Below are 19,503 nucleotides of genomic sequence, written 5' to 3' on the forward strand. Positions count from 1 at the left end.
CCCCTCGGCCTCACCAGCGTCTCCGCGCGCACCACACAGAGGGGGAGATAGCAAAAATGAGAGAAAATGCCGTGTTTGGGGGTCAAAAAGCGTGCTGGACATGCAGGTACAAAGYGACCGCCTTAAAATGGCAGGGGGTGCTTTCCCTGGCAGACTGTTCCGCAAGGCTTCTTGTCAGCCCTCCTCATGTGTAATTTGACCTGAGCTGTGTTTTCCTGCTTGCTAGGCAGGCTAAACTTGGGGAGAAGAGTGAACTATAAAGGTGTTCAGCAAAATGAAGAAATAAAAATGCTGGATGAAAACCCCTGTATTTGGCTCTCAGACTTTGGAAATTCTCGCTGGCGTGTTGATACTTACAGCTTGGCTGCAATTCTCGGTCTTTATTGTGGTTAAAAAGCATGCACAAGGCCTGTGAATGAAGAGCTGAAGTTAAATGTAAAAATGTGTGAACTCTGAGTGTGCTGCTATCTTTCTAGCTGTAGGCTAAATCTTTTGAAGCGCTTAAATTAAATTCTTTAAGGATGCCCATTCAGACAGCCTCTCTGTTGGCAAGATACTCTGTGGGTTGTTTGGAATTGTTGGCAGCTCTCTGAAGTTTTCTTTTTCTTTTTTCATTAAAATTAATGGCAGATCTTGTGTGTTAAGACAGCTTTGAAGGATTAGTCAGTGTTTCCAGGGGCAAGAGTTGTAGTTGTTTCTAGAGCTGGATGTGTAAGTGGAAATCGTTCACTTGCACATTCAGATAATGAAATATTTTGACTTCCTTGTTTTTGCCTCCCTAGCTAGGTGTTTCTTTATGCTTTTGGCATGTTTTGTTTCGCATAGCTTTTAAACTTGGTGTTTAATAGCGTAGTTAYAGAGAAGTACAGCGTTCATACTACTGGTTTGTTGTAATGACCTTTGGAGAGGGATTTCCTTTAAGGCGGTGGACAAATCTCAGTAACGTGACCTGTCTGTGCCTGCTGGACAAATGTCCCCCAGTAGAGTCGATGAGAATTGCGGTTCTTTGGCCTTTCCTCGTGTTGCCTGTCAGCAAAGGCAGTGCTGTGAGGGAGGGCAGAGTGCTGGGRGACTTGGAGGACAGCGGGTTTCACCTCCAGTCATATAGTATCTGCCTCTACAACTTGGAAGAGCTGTGTGCTTAACCTACCTGGGGGAGYTTAGACTGGGATCAAGTGAGGATGAGTTGGCTAAAGCTTCACTGGAGGATGAGCAGAAGATGCCAATTGTGTCGGGTAGTGGAGCCTGTGGAAGAGGTGCCTTTTCATTGCCAGGGATCTCAAGTCAAGTGTTMCTTGAGAGTGGCTGGTACTACATAAAAACTAAATTGGCGCCCGAATGCACGCTGGCTGTTCTGTCTAGTTACTTCAGATAGGTTGTTGTGGCATAATATAAACAAACCATGAAATAAACCACACAAAGAAATGCCACCTTTTGCAGAAACTGCAATAACATCATTACTTTCATTAGAGGATTAAGATTTGATTAAAAAGAGAGAACCTTCAAAACACATATAATTGTTCAGTGTGTCCCTCAAGGATTTCTGTCTAATCAAATTGTGTAGCGTTACAAACACTCSCGGGTAATGCTGTTTGAGATGGAATTGCAAATCCCACCGCATGGCTGTATCCATTGTCACTGTAGCTGGCAGGAACCCGTCTTCCAGCGCTGCCTTGATCACAGCGTTAGCCGACCGCAGTTCTGTTTACAGTTTGCTGGAAAACACCGGGCAAGTTTCCTGTGYTTTGGAAAACTGTGCACGTCTGACCTGTGTACAAGAAGAGTTRCTGTGAGTAACTGCACTGTAACTCTTGGCAAAGTCGCGCTTTGGAATTTATAACTACAACTTGATGCTGGTGTTAGGTGAGTTGTGGAAGCCCTGGAGGCTGGAGGCTTCCAGAGCCTCCGGCCAAAGGATTTGTGTGTCACAGTTGGTTCAACTTGGAGTTTGCAGAGCCCTGTTTGGCATTTCCATGCACAATTTCTGCTTTTACTTGATGTGCAAAGCAACATACTTTGAAGATTATTTGTCATTCAGAGCTCCTAAAACAGCAGGACTTACCTCCTGACGGGTGGGTGTCAGGGTTTATATTGGTAGGTATTGAGGCTCTGTAAGGCCAAGGCAGCTGCTAAGTTTGTGTTTTCAATTTGCTCTAGAAAAGTAGAAAGTAAGGGGAGAAACGCTGTGGCAGGAAAGCTGAATCGGGAACAGGAAGAAACCTCTGTGCTGGATCAAGGCGAGAGAGCATCGGCAGCAGGACTGACACCATTCCCTAGAGCCAGGGGCTTCCGGGGGCATGAATGATCGTCTGTCATATCAGCCTTAAATAGCTTCTACGAGTGACTGATATAATGTCTTGTTCAATGACTATCTTGATATGATGTCTCGTTTGTAGGGGTTTTTGCAGATACTTCAACTCCAGATGCATCAGAGCGACTTGTGATTAATAGTCTGCATGTTTTGTGCATGTGTGTCTGAAAAAGAAGCAAAGATCAATTCAGGAGTCTTTCTGTATAATATTCTCAGTCAGAAATGGAGGGAAATATTGTCAAGGCTCTTTTCAATGAATTTCAATTCTTTCTTCAAAAAGAAATAAGCATTGGCAGTATGCTACCCTGTTATCATCTCCTGTGTTTATTGTTTAGTAAACTGCTTTTAAGCTCCAGTAAAAATGGAAATTCAGCCTGACCTCTAGCATCTCTTTGATAGTTGAGACTATGTGTATGAACATATGAATGTATGAACAAAATACTATCTGTTCAACTGCTTATTTTGTTTTTCTCATTTTCAAAAGGTGGAATATATGCTAGTGAAATTTGACCACGAGAATAAGAAGGTTCGCTTGGTGCTCTGTGGTGAAGAAGTTCTTCAAACACTGCAAGACAAAGGGGAGAAGGTAAACCCCAAGTAAGTAGCTATTTCCTGTTTTGACGTGTGTGTTTTTTTTTTCTTTTTCCTCCTGTTACAACAGTGTACATATTTTTGTAGAACTAACTGTGCTTTCAGGTCTTTCAGTACTGCTCTCAGTAAAGTTGGAAGGGGCTAGTAGCAACATTTTCAGGTAAACTAGGGCATGAGGAAGCACAAGGTTACAAACACAGCCCACATACTGCTGCACAGATGGCCCACATACTGATGCACCTTGAAAAAAAATAAAGATATAATGATAAACTCTTTAAACCCTAATTTTCTCCAAGGTAAGAAAATGAAAACCAAAATCAGAGGGGTATTTTCTGCTGCAGTTCCTTTTCCTGCAGCTCTCTTGTGGAGAACAGACAGGAGGGGCAAACAGGCCTTAGCTGTCAGCAGGCAGAACCTGGTGCAGAAGGAGGTCCCTCTGCACGTATTCTTTATGCCTGACATTGGGCATCTCAGGCAAAATAGTTCTAGGAAATAATTAGATCCTATCACTAGTTAAAGTATCCAGAGAATGGTGAATTGCCTTTTAATTGGTGGTGGCAGATCTGTTTTTCCAGGGCAGAGAAATGAGACCAGAGACAGTGGAATGTTTTGGTGTTAGAAGAGCCAATAGCAGGTTACAGATTACAAGGAGGCAGAGAGACTTTTCCATAGCAATGATGGGCTCTGTCATCTCCTTTCCATGTAGCCTAAGCCCTTGCTGTCCTGCAAGGCTTTCCTACCTTTCTCCCTGCATATCAAGGAGGGAGAATACTGAAAGCACAGAAGAAAGGATTTCTTTGATTTGAAACTTTGTGCTTGAAATTACTRCCAGCAGGTCTAGTTCTGCAAAATAATCAGCTTTGTTATTAGATGCTATTTTTTATAAACTGCATTCTTCTGCTGAAATTCATGCTAATAATTCATCTCTTGTTGAAGCTGTGCAAGTATTTAAGCAAGGCTGTTCTTTTATTTAAGTCACCCAACRCTCTGGCGCCCAGAGTACGGAAGCTATATGATTGAAGGGACTCCTGGGCAGCCCTATGGGGGCACCATGTCGGAATTCAATACCGTGCAAGACAACATGAGGAAAAGAAGGCAAGAGGCTGCTTCTGTGCTTAAAGAAAACGAGGCCGTTTGCACCGTGACGTCCTTTCCAAGGTTAGATGGCTGCTTGCTTGGGAGATGTGAGGCTCTGTGGTGGTGAACGTTTGCACTGCTCTCCCCATCACTGTATAGTTACACTGTACATTGAAACTGTGCAGAGCGTGATTCAGTTACAGTAAGTTGACTTGTAGTTCTTATTTCCTTAAAAAAAAATTGTMTTCATGAGGCAGAAACTAACCGGCATCTTTGAGTTTTGTAGGTTATCTTAAATCTGTAAGGTTTTGTATTAAAAGTCTTGAAAGTAAATTACTGTAAACTAGCCACACACAGAGTTGGCATATTCTTGAATTGACATTTGTTTTTGCCCTGCAAGCTTAGAAAACGCAGGTTAATAAATTTTGTATACAATAATTTCAGATATACAGACAGATGCTTAATGAAATTATTTATCATGTTAGAAATGCATGGGACTTGATATAGTGAAATAAGTAAATATTATATTTAGTAAATAATTTTTTATTTAGTAAATAAGAAAATGTTCAAGCTGTTTATGACTTAAGAATCATCCCAAGTATGGTTTCCTCCTCCATAGGCAGGAATAAGAAATAAGAAATTAAATAGCGTTTTGCCATTCATCCTGACTTACAAGTTCCTGTTTGTTTGACTTGAAACCTCACTAAATAACTTTTCAGATTTTTTTTATTGTTAAATTGTCTATATATTATAAAAAGCTTGTCCATTTAAAGGACAAAGAAAAACTTTAGATAGAGTGCTAACAAAGGTAAAGAGTGGGTTTATTTGAATTAAAATAACTAAATAGAGTTTAAAATAAATGACACCCCCCTCAAATCCCTGAATATTAAAAATGCAGTGGTGGTTGAGCACTGACGTGCCTGATTTTTCAGTAGCGGAAGTGCTGGATGGTTGGGATTTACCACAGATGTCAGGACAAGTCCCTGCCCAACTCGATAGTCAGCGTGTATCCAGTTCCCAAGTTTGTGAACCCTTCCTGCAGAAACTGCAAACAGCGTTTTCGTAAAAACTGCAGGAGGGGACTTTGAATAGTTCAACAGCTTCTTTGTGGCTTATTCTATTAGTTATCTATTAAGATAAYTAAAAAGGCAATTTATTTAAGCCAGGAAGAAGAGATTGAAAGTGAAACTTAGGTTGACTATAAATAATATTTTCAGAAATGCAAACGTATTTCCTCCTATCTCAGACCTATTTGTGTCTATTATCTCCTAGCCTATATACTGTGTAGCACAGAACTATTTGTCCTCTGCATCTTCACTTGCATTTTATCTGATGTTCTCGTGTTTCAAATGGGCTGCCAATTTATTTGCTCTGGTTTCCGGTGACTCTTGAGCCTTCGGCAGAGCTTCCAAAGGGAACTGGATTACTTGCAAACCTCTCTGCATTTTGGGCCTAAGAGGGGCCTACTTTGGGGCCTACTTTTCCATCAGCAGGACAAACCTGAGATGCAAGGAMGTTTTTCAAAATTACCAAGTCACGAAGAGTGGTGACACTTGGCATGTGTGTTAACACTTGAAATGGCTTCCAATTTTTTGGAGCAGATTGGTTAGGTGTTTTTAACAGAAGTAGATTGCTGGGAGTGGAACTGGTGAATTATTCACTGAATCAGTGTTAACCAGCACTCACTAGAGAAAGAGATGAAGGCACAAAGTGATGCTACGTGTCAGTATTAACGATGGGGGCTAACACACTAATATGTGTGTGCATCCTGTGCACAATATTGAAGTTCCCTGCTTCAGGCATTTAAAAGGTCTGGGTTTAGCATCCAGTGGTGGATAAATGTTTTAAACAGGTAAACTTGTGTGTATATATGTGTGTGCACAAGCCTAGTCTTGTAGGCTATTGTATATACACACACACACACATTGTGTGCGTATATATATTTATATATGTATATGTTCTAACTGTCATTAACAAGTACTGATGGTTTAATGGCAGTTGTCTTAAGACTGCTTGCTGGCAATTCTGGGTGTCTAGATGATAGGTAAGAGTGTTGAAGAGCACCTCAGAGATCATCAGTGAGTACAAGCCTTTAAAAATATACCCACAACAATCCTAATCAGAACTCATCTCATAGTTTTAAAATCATAGTCTGTGGTTTGTGACTTGGACTCACGTTATTGTGTGATACAGGTTGGGGTGTCCTGGATTTACCCTGCCGGAGTATAAGCCAACACCAGTAGAAGGAGGAGCTTCAAAATCCCTGTTTTTTCCAGATGAAGCCATCAATAAACATCCTAGATTTAGGTAAGAGTATTTGGGCAGTGGGAAGGAGAAACTGGGTGCTTCTATTTGTATAAACTTAATATATATACCTGCCACTTCCTTACATTATTAAAATATTTAGGTGGCTAGTAGCTGTACATATCCCAAGGACATGAGGAGGTCTGTGATGAGGTGCATTTTCTGTCAAAGTGACTTAAAGTAAGCTCTTAAGTAACTCTAGAGAGGGAACTCTGTGCTCTGGGTGTCCCTGCTGGAGCAGAGGGGTTGGACAAGTTGATCTCTAGAGGTCCCTTCCAACCTTAACCCTCCTGTGATTCTGTGACCGTGCTCCTATGGGGCTTGTGCTACTGGTTTTGCTACTGCAAAATGGGTTCCTGTATGAAATCCCATAGTTAAGCAATTTTTCCACAGCTAGACCAGCTTTCTTTTGGAGATGACAGAAAACATTATTCTGGAAATAACACAGTGGTGTTAAGCTTAGTGTACTTGCCCTGAAATGTTACATGGTATCAAACTGGAAGGTTTTTTGATTTTTAAAGTAAGACTTAGGAGAGAGAAAATCTTTCCATTTTGAAAACCAGGCTTTCTTCTTCAGGTCTATGACCTTTTAATTCTCCCTGTTCAATCACCTTAGTACAGTGAAGTCCCTCAAAGTAGGACTGACTTTGCTGAAGAAGAATTCAGTGTTGTTTTAGTCTATTGTAAGCCAAGGAAAGAGAAGTCCTGAGGGAAAATGCTGCAAATTCATCAGACAAGTTGACATCCTGAAAATTACTGAGCAACTAAATATGACAATATGTTTCAGCAAACTCTCTTTGTTTTAGTACACTGACCAGAAATATCCGGCACCGAAGAGGAGAGAAGGTTGTGATAAATGTACCAAGTGAGTGAATTTCTTTTCTTTTTAAAAATGTTCAATCTGATCGCCTGGGTTACTGAGTGCTTGTGTTTTTCCACACAGTCTTTAAAGATAAGAACACACCATCCCCATTTATAGAAACATTTCCTAATGATGATGGAGAAGCAGCAAGAGCAGCTAAACCCGACTATATATATATGGACGCTATGGGGTTTGGAATGGGAAACTGCTGTCTTCAGGTAAAATGCATCTACTTTTAAGGTGTAATGGGATGTTACCTCCCTTAAACCGTGCCCTTTTTCAAACGTGCCTTTTCTCTATACTCTTTAGGTTAGTTTAGTTCATGTATTTTCAAAGCAGAGCAAAGACGCATAAAACAACAAACTTGATCTTCCGTGTGGTAATATATTTTTAAAACACAGGGTTTTTTGCATTTTATTTTATTTTATTTTATTTTATTTTATTTTATTTTATTTTATTTTATTTTATTTTATTTTATTTTATTTTATTTTATTTTCTGATAACAACTTTTCCTATTCACGAAGTGAGCAATAACACATCATCTTAAATTGGAGCTTCTTAAATTGTATGTCACCTTTAAAAAGTAAGTAGCTTTCTCCATCAGAGTAATGTTATACTCCTTACCAAGAGCAGTTATCTCCTGTACACAATTCCTTATATTTTGATACTGCTAGCTCTCTGCTCTGCAACTTTCTCCTGCTGCTGGCTCCCTGAGCCTACCAAAGCCATGTGGGCAGCTGTTTGTGTTAGCAGGAGCTGGGAGGCATTTTCTGTTTGGTTTGTCCCTTTCAGTGTACATGCCCTCCTCATACAGTTCTCATTTCTTTGCCYGAGTTACTAGTATCTTGCAGTGTCCTCATTTTCAGTTCAAGCTTTGTGCTTTGGGGGTGCTTTAATCCTTTCAAAAGCAGTTTGTTTTAAAGGTTGTAACAACCTGTTATAGCAACCGGATGCTGGGGCTGATGGCTTAAGAATTGGCAGTGTATTTTGAGTGTTGAAAACAACTGCTTGTTGCCACTGCTGTCTTGGAAGCAGAGCTAGGAAAGAGGCTAGTGTGTTAACTCCCTAGGGGATTAAAGCGCTTCTCCAAGCTCTTCTTGTTTCACAACATTGATAAAAATAATCCCCATTGAAAACACTTCTCTTTGACACTAAGAAGCTAAAAAAGCTGAATAAACAAAACGTTCTTGAGAGCAGCAAACGGCAATTCCTTCTCACTAAGAAGAGCTAGGGAGAATCTGATCGAGTATAAAATACTGCATGTTTTTGCATGGTATTCATTTTGATATGGCCTATTTCTTATTTTAAAGAAATTCAGCCTTATCTTTCAGTCTTCAGATGAACATGTCTAAAATTATATTAAGCCTCCATTTATGGAATAGCAAGTAAGTATTCACATCCTCATAACCAGTGCACAAATTCAGCAGTCTTATTATTGCCAAAGGGAGGAGGAAAATAAAGCTGGTAGGTGCAGTAAGACTCCTTACTGGGCAAACTGTTGTATTCCTGCCCTTTCCATGCTGAGCTTCCTGCTTTTTCCGTGTGCTGCCTCCTGCACCCCTCGTGGGGCTCTACGAGCCCTCTTCTCGGGGGGACTGTTTTTAACTAATGGGATGTTTGGCTTAAGAGGTGACCGAGTCAAATCCTGGTGTTAATACGATTTGGAATAAACATAAAGGGGAAGAGGAGGAGCGTTTAGCTGTGTCGGGAGGATGTGACACTGCAGCCCCAGCCTGAGACTGTCTCYGTCGCTCTGGAAGGCCCAAATTAGGCTTCTCTTCAAGGGAATTCGAGTTGGGTTGTTTCAAAGTGGATATTTCCTGGTAGCCAAGTGAAGGACAGACAGCAGAAATATTTCCCTTGCCTCATACGCTTTTTCTAGTTTTGATGTTTTCTCTTGAGGGATATTAGCTACAGGCTGGAAAAACTGACAGAAGTGTCCCACTAAGCCCAGGAGGTTTATTTATTTGGAGCATGGGAAAGACTTCAGGGCTGGGTAAAGAACTGAGAAGAACCTGTATGTTTCACAGGGCTCATTAATGGTCATTTCTTAAAGTCTTAGGGGTGTGTGTGTGTTCAGCTGGATTTTTCACAAGTCAAAAAGCAACAGTAATTTTTAGAGCTCAAGCCTGTCATGCTAGTGGCCTAGAGGTCCCTTCTAACTTAAATTAWCCTGTGATCTATGAATATGTAAACCGAGAGACCAAAGTTGAGGACTCTTACTTAATCTTTTTAGTCTCTTTTAACAACTCGGAGGTGTTTGAGCTCCCTGCATTTTAAAATTGTGCAAAGGGGGAGTTTGGGGAGTCTGAAGGGAAAGGTCTGATACTGCAGATGTATTTCTGGTTTGATGCTGCTCTGAGCAAGTTCCTTATGGGATTTTCACACCAGTGGTGGTGGTCTGCAAATGCTTCATTTCCACCTTTCTTTGGGTATGAGTCTCTTGCACAGSCAAAATTGGGTTTTTGTTTTTTTTAATGAAGTTAGAGACAAAGCTATTTATTTTTTCGTAGTGTTGCAGGATCAGACAAAGACATCTTGAAATGATGGCAATTTTCAAAGCAGGATTAACCGTCATGTAAAGCAAACATTACATCTGCAATAGTCTGACGATTGTTTTAAGTGATTTAGTGCCTGGCCTGCTTCCCGAGCTTGAATTACCAGCCCGTGTATGTGATGTAGATGTTAGCTCTCTTTTCTTTGYTTCTGGCAAACGTTTGTATTTTTAACCTCACAGCACTGTCATCTGAAATGTCTTTGTGCYGCTGAAATGAAGTGCCGCTGATGGATGGGGCCAAAGGTTGCTCAAGAATCACAAAAAGACATTGAGGATTCTTGGTGTTAAGATCCTTTTACAATATCATAGATTCTAGTAGAAGCTCAAATTCCAGGCAGGTTGAGCTTGTGCTGAGATTATAAAGATWGTAATTGCAGTTGTGCTTCTTCTAACAGGTAACATTCCAGGCTTGCAGCATCTCTGAAGCGAGATACCTCTATGATCAGCTAGCCACTATCTGTCCAATTGTGGTGAGTAATGCACTTTCATTCCATAGACTCTTAAATGTGCAAAAAACCTCAGATGTAAAAAGATAAGATCTGTTTGAGGAAAGACCTAGATGTTAAAGACAAATTTAGTATTTCAGGAAAAGTATCGGTGTCTCTTAGTGCTGTCACCTGTCACGGAGTTTTTCTACCCCAGAGAAGTTTCACCCATCTGAACAGTCACCAAGTAATCTTCTACATGCATGCAGTCCTCAAAAAAGTGTGTGATATCACAAATGTAAAGATGCCTTTTTCTTGTCTTCTTTTTCCTTCTTCCCACATGCACAAGGAGCCTTCTTTAATTAAAAATAAATAAATAAAGGGAAGGGTTCCTCTGTTCCTCTTRAGGATTTTTGTATCAACACCAGTTYGATGCTCTGGAAAATTTCAGCTTTAAACGGTTTACATCTATCCCTTTGATAAGCATCTAGRAACAGGTATTATAGAATAAATTCATGTGCACACAGTGAGCTCCAGCTTTGAGTGAGATGCGTTCCAGCTCAGCTGATAAGGTGCGTGGCCAGTAGATTGCACAAAATAAAACGATGGCCAGATGATGATTAAGTTTTGGAGCTTGGAGGTGTGCAAACAGAATTTATTTCTTTGTTTCAACTCTTTGCTCCTAAAAGGCTGACCCATCAGCGTAATAAAGGAGATTATAATTTGGAGAATGGCAAATGCCTCTTAAGCAGTACTATCCTTCCAGGTGGCTCTTTTCCAGCAATAGCTTTTTGAGAGACCTGTGAAGCGACAGGCTTTGGCTCTGGGCTAAGCTGAAGTCTGTGTCCCTTTGCTGCGAGAGCAGGATGCTCCCCGTGGCTCCGAGGTTTGTCCTGGGCTTCACGTGAGGCCGTGTCTCGTTTCAGATGGCCCTGAGCGCCGCCGCTCCCTTCTACAGAGGCTACGTGTCCGATATCGACTGTCGCTGGGGAGTCATCTCGGCCTCTGTCGATGATCGAACGCGAGAGGAGAGGGGGCTGGAGGTAAGTAAGGTTGATTTTCTGTAGCGTTAAATTTTGCACATAGACATCAGAGTCCCTGGTGAGGGAATGTGCGTCCCTTGTGGTACCTACCACTTGGGAAACAAGGTGTAAACATTCCCCTGGGCTGTACAGCTTAKGGTAGCAAAGCCTGTTCTAGTTAGGTGCACTTGGAGTCTTCACAGCTTGCTGAAAAAGAGTGTCTGTGATGAAATTTTCCATTCTTGAAAATTTAAATTTTCCATCTAAAAGTTGCTTTGTGTTAAGTGGCAGGTGATGCTGAGTAAAAGTCTAGTAACTGCATAAAACGGGAACTGCATGAAAGGAGCCAGTCATCAGAGCTTGAATTTACGAAGTTTCTCTAAGCAGGAATTGACATCCAAGACATCTGCATTTTTAAAAATAATAATTTTATTTTATAAAGCTACTTGAAGTCATTCTGGAAATACCCTGCTTAAGAGCATCTCTAGTGAGATCTGCRTAATGAAACTGTATTGGTGTGTGTTGCTGGAGGTGTAATAACATTTTCCAGATACTTATTTTGAAATGTTGTGTTACATTTTTAGAGTGGTATAACCAGTGTGTTTTGAAGTGTGGATAGTTTTGTCATTCAAATATGAATCTACAAGCAAAATAGTTAATTTCAGGATGACTYTCCATCAAACTGATTTAAGAATCATTCTGTTAGACTGCCTTGCACATGYACGTGTTTCTATCTGGATTTTCCTTTTATTTTGAAGACTCAATATCTTGAAAGACTTTGAAGCTGTAGTTTCCTTTCTTTAAGCAGGGTAATAATTCTCAGATAAGTGTCATTAGTGAGCAAAAGTTGGGTGACATTGTTAACAAGCTGTTAAAATATTGTATTCTTAAATTATATAGCCACTGAAGAACAACCATTATAGAATCAGTAAATCCAGATATGATTCCATAGACAGTTATCTATCTGAATGTGGTGAGAAATACAATGACATTGATTTGACAATAGACAAAGATATCTACGAGCACCTGATAAAGGAAGGTAAGTGTTTGCCTCGTTCTGAGCAGGTCTAGAATGCTGCTTGCACTGCGTGGGGATATTTTGGTTTAAGTTATAGTTTGTGTTCGTTTCAGTCCTTGTGTATCCTTGAGAGCTGACTCCTGCTTAGGAAGCATCCGTGTAGCTTGGTCCTGAGAGTAAAGATCGCRGTTTTAATGGAAATTTTGCCCCTATTTCCAACTTGGGAAGCTCAGTGTTTGATGCATTCGTGTCTTACCTTTGTGGAGAGAGCAGAGCTGTCTCGGGCACCTTGAGACGCAGCCGCATCAGAGAACAGGAAGGATGGCAGCCACACCAGGTCCATCTGCCATTTCCAAACAAGAACTTTCTCTTTTCTCCTTAATCGTTTCCTTCCCTCCCCGAGTCATCGTTTAAGCATTGACAGGATGTGGTGGGTTGAGGTGGCCTTGCACAATTGGATGTTTTCAGGCTTGGCTCTTGCAAAACGTGTCGCTGGCCGAAGCCGCCTGCCCCGCTCTGAGCTGGCTCTGTGCGTTCTCATTTTGCAGGTATTGATCACCTCTTGGCACAGCACATTGCACACTTGTTCATTCGAGACCCACTGACTTTGTTTGAGGAGAAAATACACCTAGATGATGCGAATGAATCTGACCATTTTGAGGTTATGTTTGCTTTAGAGCAATTTAATAAATATATGCTTAAAATTGCTTATTCTTCATAGTGCTGCTCAGTTGGAGGATGGCTATGTTATCTACTATTGATCTTTTCCTGCATTTTTTCTGGTTACTCTAATTAGTTCCTTAGAGAACTTCGCAGTTATAAGCAGCCTTATTTCTGTATTTTTCTATATTGTTTCATTGTTTACTTAGGAGAAGATGGTGACTTATACTTTAAATCTAGTAAAACAGAGCCCATAATTGTGTGGACAGTTGTTATGGAGATCTGTCATCTTTTATGGCTTGCCAAAAGTCATTTTGCTTAATGTATTTATAAATAAATGCATCTCTTATGATACAGATTTATGAAAGCATAACTGTGATAATAAGTRTTTGTAGATTTGGATGCATCAATCCCTTATAAAAAGGTCAGTTACTCTCTGCCTCCTAGTAATCTTGTATGTAATTCTCAAACCTTATAAGAAAGGAGGCTGTATTTGTCATACCCTAGGATGGGTAGCTATGTTATGGCTTTCAGGAAGTCCTGACACTTTATTTGAAATTATTTCTCTAATTTGGTGGGCTGCTCTTGGGGAAATTAGTGGGAGTCTAGTCCTCGGTTTGAATTTCCTTGTTTGTGTTATGGAACGGCGCATTATCTTGACTGTGACAGATGATTTCGTGTGCTTTGCAGAATATTCAGTCTACGAACTGGCAGACCATGAGATTTAAACCACCTCCTCCAAATTCCGATATCGGGTGGCGCGTGGAATTCAGGCCTATGGAGGTAAGACAGGAATCAGTTGGCACAAAAGCAGTTACATGTGAGCAGAAAAGCACCAGGCATTCAGCTGTGCAGTGTCAAACCCTTGTTCCTGAGGCTGTGTTTCCTCCCCTCCGAATTGCTCCGTGCAAGTGGAGTGGAGAGCAGTGTTGAACCAAACGGGGCCTGTGGGAATGCAGCTGCCAGGGGAACTGCTGTGMACAGGCACCGCGTGCGAATGCAGCCGAGGTGGGAGGACGGGAACGAGGCTCCTGTCAAAAGCCTGTAAACAAAGCACATTGAGTTCCTGGGAACCTTCCTCCTTCGCTGCTTTTCTTGGTACTGAACAATTCTGCTGGCACTGCTTTGTTTTTCCAGGAGTGTTTGTATTTTATAGCTGTCTGCTTCTGAGCTCTCTAAATTCCATCCTTTTAAAATGGAAATGGAAGAGCTATTATGCATTTGTAATTGCACAGAGAGCCTGGAGCTGCAGGTTATTAGGTAACCTTTTAAACTCGAGCATGTTTTGGCTTTGGATTAAAGGGTTGTTGAAGTGTGTGTGCTGAGATGTGCATTTGAAGTCCGTGTTGATGGTTCCAGCATGCACGTTACCATGTCAGCTAGTAGAGCACTTGTGAATACAGAACTGCAGGTATCTACATGAACATTTGAGTCAGACTGTTTTTAAACTCTGCCAGATAACTGTGTATTTTTATTAACATGTTCCAACTAAAGTAATTTAATCCCTGATCTTTCCACGTCTAGGTCCAGTTAACAGACTTTGAAAACTCGGCTTATGTTGTGTTTGTGGTACTGCTCACCAGAGTGATTCTGTCGTATAAACTGGATTTCCTCATTCCTTTGTCCAAGGTAGGTGAGAAAGATCTCATTTCAGGAGCTAAAAGCCAAGCAGTTGTGTCGAGTTTCTTTTTTACCCTCCACACACTAGGAATTAATATCTGTGCTCTTAACAGAATACTCATTTCTATCTGTCAGTCAGTTTTCATCTCGACTATTACTTTACYGTCAATTCCAAATCAATGATATTAAACAAATGTTTTACTAATATTTAATAGAATTAAGTTTAGCTAAATAGTAAATTGTTGGCAATTATAAATGATTAGCTAATTTTGGTTTGCCTCTCAGGAYTCCATTAAAAATAGCCAATAGAGCCTTATTCAGTCTTGACAGAATTTAGTCAAAAAATCTCCTGAAGGCAAAAATGCCTCCATTTCCCTGTTCCTCCTGAAAGCAGTGGAACTGGGCATGCACTGATGGCAGTGCAAGTCTGCCTGCCTACTGGGTGCTCCATTTTGGCCCTATGTATCAAAAGTTACTCGATGTAAATTACAAAATGAACTTTTTCCCAGGAGGCCAAACTTCAGCCTTCATTGCCCACTGGATTTCCCTCCAAGAGCCACATCTGATATAAAGTTATGCCTCCTTTTCCTTTTTCCTTCTACTCCCATTAATATACTGAAATACATAGGCTTAGCATTGTATTGAATTCACTCTCTCAAAGCAAGGGTTTTGTTAGGACACATATGATGTGTGTTTATGGCATCCAGTAGAAAAGATCTGTCCTACAACAATAATCAGTGGTGTATTCTGACAGTGGTAAATAAAAAATAGTGATTTACATGGGTCAGCACCAGTGACCAGGTGCTTTAACTCTCCGTGTAAGGCAGCAGCTCCAGTTCAGTGCAAGAATAGAAGTGAAGCTTCAGGCAGCTCTTCTTGTGCAAACGCTGCGTAAGGGGAAGGAAATAAATACACTTAAAAGCTGTGGAGAAATGATACTATAGTTACCAAGTGAAGCAGTTCTGTACACATTTCATTCACTGTCCTTTTTTACATATACATTAAGCCATCATCATTGCTGCAATTCATTGCGAGTCTTCCAGGGTCTTTTGCTTTGTTTTTGTGTGCAGCAGCCATTCAGTATTTCATTTTTCCTTGTTGTTCAGTGTGAAAGCTGACTGAAATACTTCTCTGAAGCCTTAATTGCTGCTTTCGTTGTGGGGACTTTCCATGTGCTTAACAGTATCTAACTGCTTCAGAAATTACAATAATGCCCATTGTCATAAAGCTCCTGCGACTGGCACGCTTACAGCATGGGGAAATAAATGGGGAGAATAACCTATGGCAGTAAAGATAAAACCTCACATAGGCAATTATTTTAGCATGGCTGTGGCTTGTGCTTCATGTTCTTGTTTYCTGTTTTGTTTTTATTTGTGGGAGAGGGAGAGGAGAGGTTCAGCATGGTTGGTGTTACACAGTATCTGAGTGAGAACACAGCTCTTGASGCTGGTCACAACTTTGACAGTCACAACTGTGACTGTCTGGCATTTTAACGGACCAGCAGCACAAATGATTTTTCCTTAATCTTGTCAGCACAGTTGCTGGATGAGATGCCCTTACCTGTCTTCCTGAGGCACCTGACGGGAAATTTTAATTAAATGGACAGTCCCCCAGTGTACCAAGAGCATCCTGATACTATTCTTACTGGTTTTGATTGAAATTAAAAAACAAACAAACAAAAAAMCACGGAAGTATTATGTATTCTATTTGTATATATTCTTAAAAAATAAATGATTGAAATAATACCAAGCCTAAGGRGAGGAATTCTCTTCCTGAAGTCACGGAGTTCAGTCCTCATAAATAATGAGCATAACATATAGCAATTTACTATTAAGGAGTATTCCACTTACACAGTGCATGTGGAATGTCTCACAAATAAAGTGACACTTCTTAAAACTAAAAAATACTGGYTAGGACTGAAAAAGAGAGAGTAGAGAATGAACCTGAATAGAATTGGAGGAAAAAAATGAAGTTGCTGGAGCCTGCAGAGCCCTTTGGCACGTTTTGTGGCACAGAGTTGCACAACCRTCCCCAGCAAACCTGCCTCTGCTGCTTAAAAGGATAAGGATTTATAGGGCTAATCTCACAATAATCTCTGCTGTCTAATCAACTACGGTTGTGCTCGGCTAGGGTGCTTTTAATCTTCCAAAGCAACCCGTTGTATTGAACGTTTTCTTATGAATGAGAGCAGGCTTTTGAAAACAAAGCTTGGAAAGCGGAGAATATGAGGGATACTTTGCTCTGCACGTAAGTGGCAAACCAAAGATTTCAGCAAGTCTTGGCCTCTTTTCTTAAGACGAAGTAAATATGTCTTAAGACAAAGACATAGTAAAGCTAGGCACCTGGAACTCAAACGCTGTGCTAAATCTTCCAGTCCAAAACTTAGACACTGCTGTCTCTTTTTTTTTTTTTTTTTTTGAGAATACTACAATTAAGAGCTTTTTTTACTAGCAATTTTTTTCATATCTAGCCACCTGATAGGTATTTGGATTTGGAATAGGTAATGATTCTAGTCCTGTGTTTACTGCAATATCGTTTCTGAAGTTTTCTAATGTGGTGGTTACTCTTCTAAAGACTTCTGTGATTTTGTTAATGAAAGCAACACACTGTGCTTAGGGCAATGCTAGTTCTCTTGTTCTGTGCTCGCTAAAATTGGATGTAGACAGGCATAGAGGAGTTTGCCACATGGGATGCAACCTGTTCATCAGAGCTGCTCCTGCTCAAAATTAAAAGATTAGCATTGCCTGTCCTAACATAGCAGCCAGTTAATAACCGGGTTACCTTTTCTGCTGGTGACCTAATTTTATGGAATGCATTCGCTCTGTGGTTCTGCAGAAGAACCCGGGGTGGGGGAAATGTCTCCATAGCTTGGTCTTGTGTGGTGGAAGAGTAAGAAGCACAGTAGGTCTCCCAGCTAATGAGACCAAAATGTGAGATGTTTGGAGAAAAAGTGTCTGGGCAGCCCTAATGTGTGAAACTTTTCTTTTATTAGGTGGATGAGAACATGAAGGAGGCCCAGAAAAGAGATGCAGTCCGGCAGGGGAAGTTTTACTTCAGGAAGGATATTTGTAAAGGTATCGCTCTGGGCTGGCTGCCAGCGCTGCTGCCGCTGCCCTGGGCCCCTCGCGCCTTCTCTTGGGCCCCTTGCACCTTCTGACGGCTTCTTCCTTCTCCGGTGTGACACCCCAAGGTGGCAACGCCGTGGTGGACGGCTGTGGCTCGGCGCAGAACGGCACGGACACGGAGGAGTACGCCCTCATGAGCATCGACACCATCATCAACGGGAAGGTCCTGGTCCCYGCCTTGCCCTCCAGCCACCCTCCCCAAAATGAGACCAAGCCTCTCTCGTGCTGACTCTCTTCTCTTCTGCAGGAAGGATTCTTTCCTGGTTTGATCCCRATTTTGAACTCTTACCTTGAGAACATGGAAGTGGATGTGGACACAAGATGCACCATCCTAAACTACCTGAAGTTAATAAAGAAGAGAGCATCTGGTATGTCTGACAGCTTCGGATAGTATCTTCCTGGCATTTTTCTACTTTGGCATTAATTTGAATATTTTCCTAGTTATCAGTTGGGTAAAACTGATGGGAATTGCAGCTTTGTGATTAAGCATTGAAACAGTAGGAGCAAAGGGCTAGAACTTGTTTCCTCGCTTGAAATCTGGTCCTCTTTTCATTCTGATCTTAAATGATCAAGCAATCCATTTTAGAACTTAAGTTAGGAATAATTAATACAGCTAGTGGGTGTCTCTCCGATCCAAGCACCACTTCATTTGGCTTTTGCCAGTGTGTGGCACATAAACTAGTCCCTTTTTCCTCTAACCTGAATGCTCTATGAGCGTGTAAGGGGGGCTCTGATAGCCACCTATTACTGGTGTGACTGCGAAGGCTCCAATTCTAGGATTAAACTCAGGTGTGCTAGAGCGTGAGRCCTTGTCTTCAGCTCCCTGATAGGGAATCCCTTCTGTATGGAGCAAAACTCCTTAAAGCCAAAGCAGACCAGATTTTTCCCTGCCCATCCTATGTTACAGTGGTTTTGAGGATAAGCAGTGTAATGATTTTTCGTGCTCCTTCTTAAAATGCAGCAATATAAGGAGTAAAAGATGYAGGCAGAACATTTTCAGAATTGGGTGCAAAAGTCTCAAAGTTTTATATCCTTGTACGTGCAAATCACCCATGTGTCTGCCTTGCTGTAAATTCACTTTCAAAAAGCAAGACAATTTTTTTTTAATGAAAAATATTCATAGGTTTTCAATTAGAAGAGTTATGTTACGTTTTAATTCTTGAAAATTACTGTAGAAGCTTCTAGCTAGGAGCATTTGTAAAGCTGAGGTGAAAAGCAGGCCTTTCCCACTGCTGCTCATTTTCCAGTGCCGGCAGCGCTTCAGGATGGAAACCTGCTCCCTAGCGGCCGCTTTCCCTGGAAAGCTGCCTGCACCTTCCTGGGCTCCCGGGAGGCGTCAGGTTTCGGTCCGTGGGACAGCACAGACTGCAGCCTTGGCGTTTGGCTTAGCTGAATTAGAGAGAAGAGGCAGGCAGGAAGAAAACTTCCTGAGGCACGTTAGGCACTGCTAACCCTGCAGTGTCGGCGTGGGGCTGGACCTGCACGGAATGCAGGAAGGGAGCGCATAGCTTTGGTTTTGTGGGGAGCTTTTAATTTTTCTACCTCCTCAAAGAGTCACTCAGCACCACGTGGCCACCGTTCTTATTCCAAAGAACTTCTTTGCTTCACTTTGCAAAGGAGTATTCAAGGTGTATTCAGTCGGCCGCAACAGAAATAGCAGAAAGCAGCTCTTGTATTTCCAGAGAGGTAAGGGCAGGAGCGAGGTGGATGGAAACTGGGGCTTGCATCGCCTTGACTGCGCTCGACTGAAATGACTTGGCCCGAGAGTTCAGGGAAGAAAAAGCACCTCGGGTCGCTGTGCCGTGGTTTCTCTCAGTCACACGCTCTGGATTTCTCAGTCTGAACCCAACGTGCCTGAAGGGCAGCCCCGCTGGCTGGGGCCATGCGGTGCCTGCAAGGAGGGAGTTTGTGGAGATTCCCTGCAAGGAGGG

General features: G+C 41.6%; 1 protein-coding gene across 2 annotated transcripts in view; it reads left to right on the forward strand.

Annotated features, from left to right (window-relative positions):
- Window positions 1-19,503, forward strand: part of GCLC (glutamate-cysteine ligase catalytic subunit) — a 33,332-nt gene that overhangs the window by 9,838 nt on the left and 3,991 nt on the right. Inside the window, exons 2-15 of one of the 2 annotated variants that reach the window (XM_026034280.1) lie at window positions 2,796-2,908; window positions 3,878-4,060; window positions 6,173-6,286; window positions 7,090-7,148; window positions 7,227-7,363; window positions 10,098-10,172; window positions 11,054-11,170; window positions 12,050-12,188; window positions 12,716-12,828; window positions 13,518-13,610; window positions 14,352-14,456; window positions 17,440-17,521; window positions 17,638-17,735; window positions 17,820-17,940. In XM_026034280.1, coding sequence (XP_025890065.1) covers window positions 2,796-2,908; window positions 3,878-4,060; window positions 6,173-6,286; window positions 7,090-7,148; window positions 7,227-7,363; window positions 10,098-10,172; window positions 11,054-11,170; window positions 12,050-12,188; window positions 12,716-12,828; window positions 13,518-13,610; window positions 14,352-14,456; window positions 17,440-17,521; window positions 17,638-17,735; window positions 17,820-17,940 — 1,549 coding nt within the window. The remainder of the gene's footprint in view (window positions 1-2,795; window positions 2,909-3,877; window positions 4,061-6,172; window positions 6,287-7,089; window positions 7,149-7,226; window positions 7,364-10,097; window positions 10,173-11,053; window positions 11,171-12,049; window positions 12,189-12,715; window positions 12,829-13,517; window positions 13,611-14,351; window positions 14,457-17,439; window positions 17,522-17,637; window positions 17,736-17,819; window positions 17,941-19,503) is intronic. The other variant, XM_026034281.1, reaches the window with a different exon arrangement.

Source organism: Nothoprocta perdicaria, unplaced genomic scaffold (genome assembly GCF_003342845.1).
Source record: "Nothoprocta perdicaria isolate Ctin4 unplaced genomic scaffold, notPer1 scaffold_141, whole genome shotgun sequence".
Classification (NCBI taxonomy): domain Eukaryota; kingdom Metazoa; phylum Chordata; class Aves; order Tinamiformes; family Tinamidae; genus Nothoprocta; species Nothoprocta perdicaria.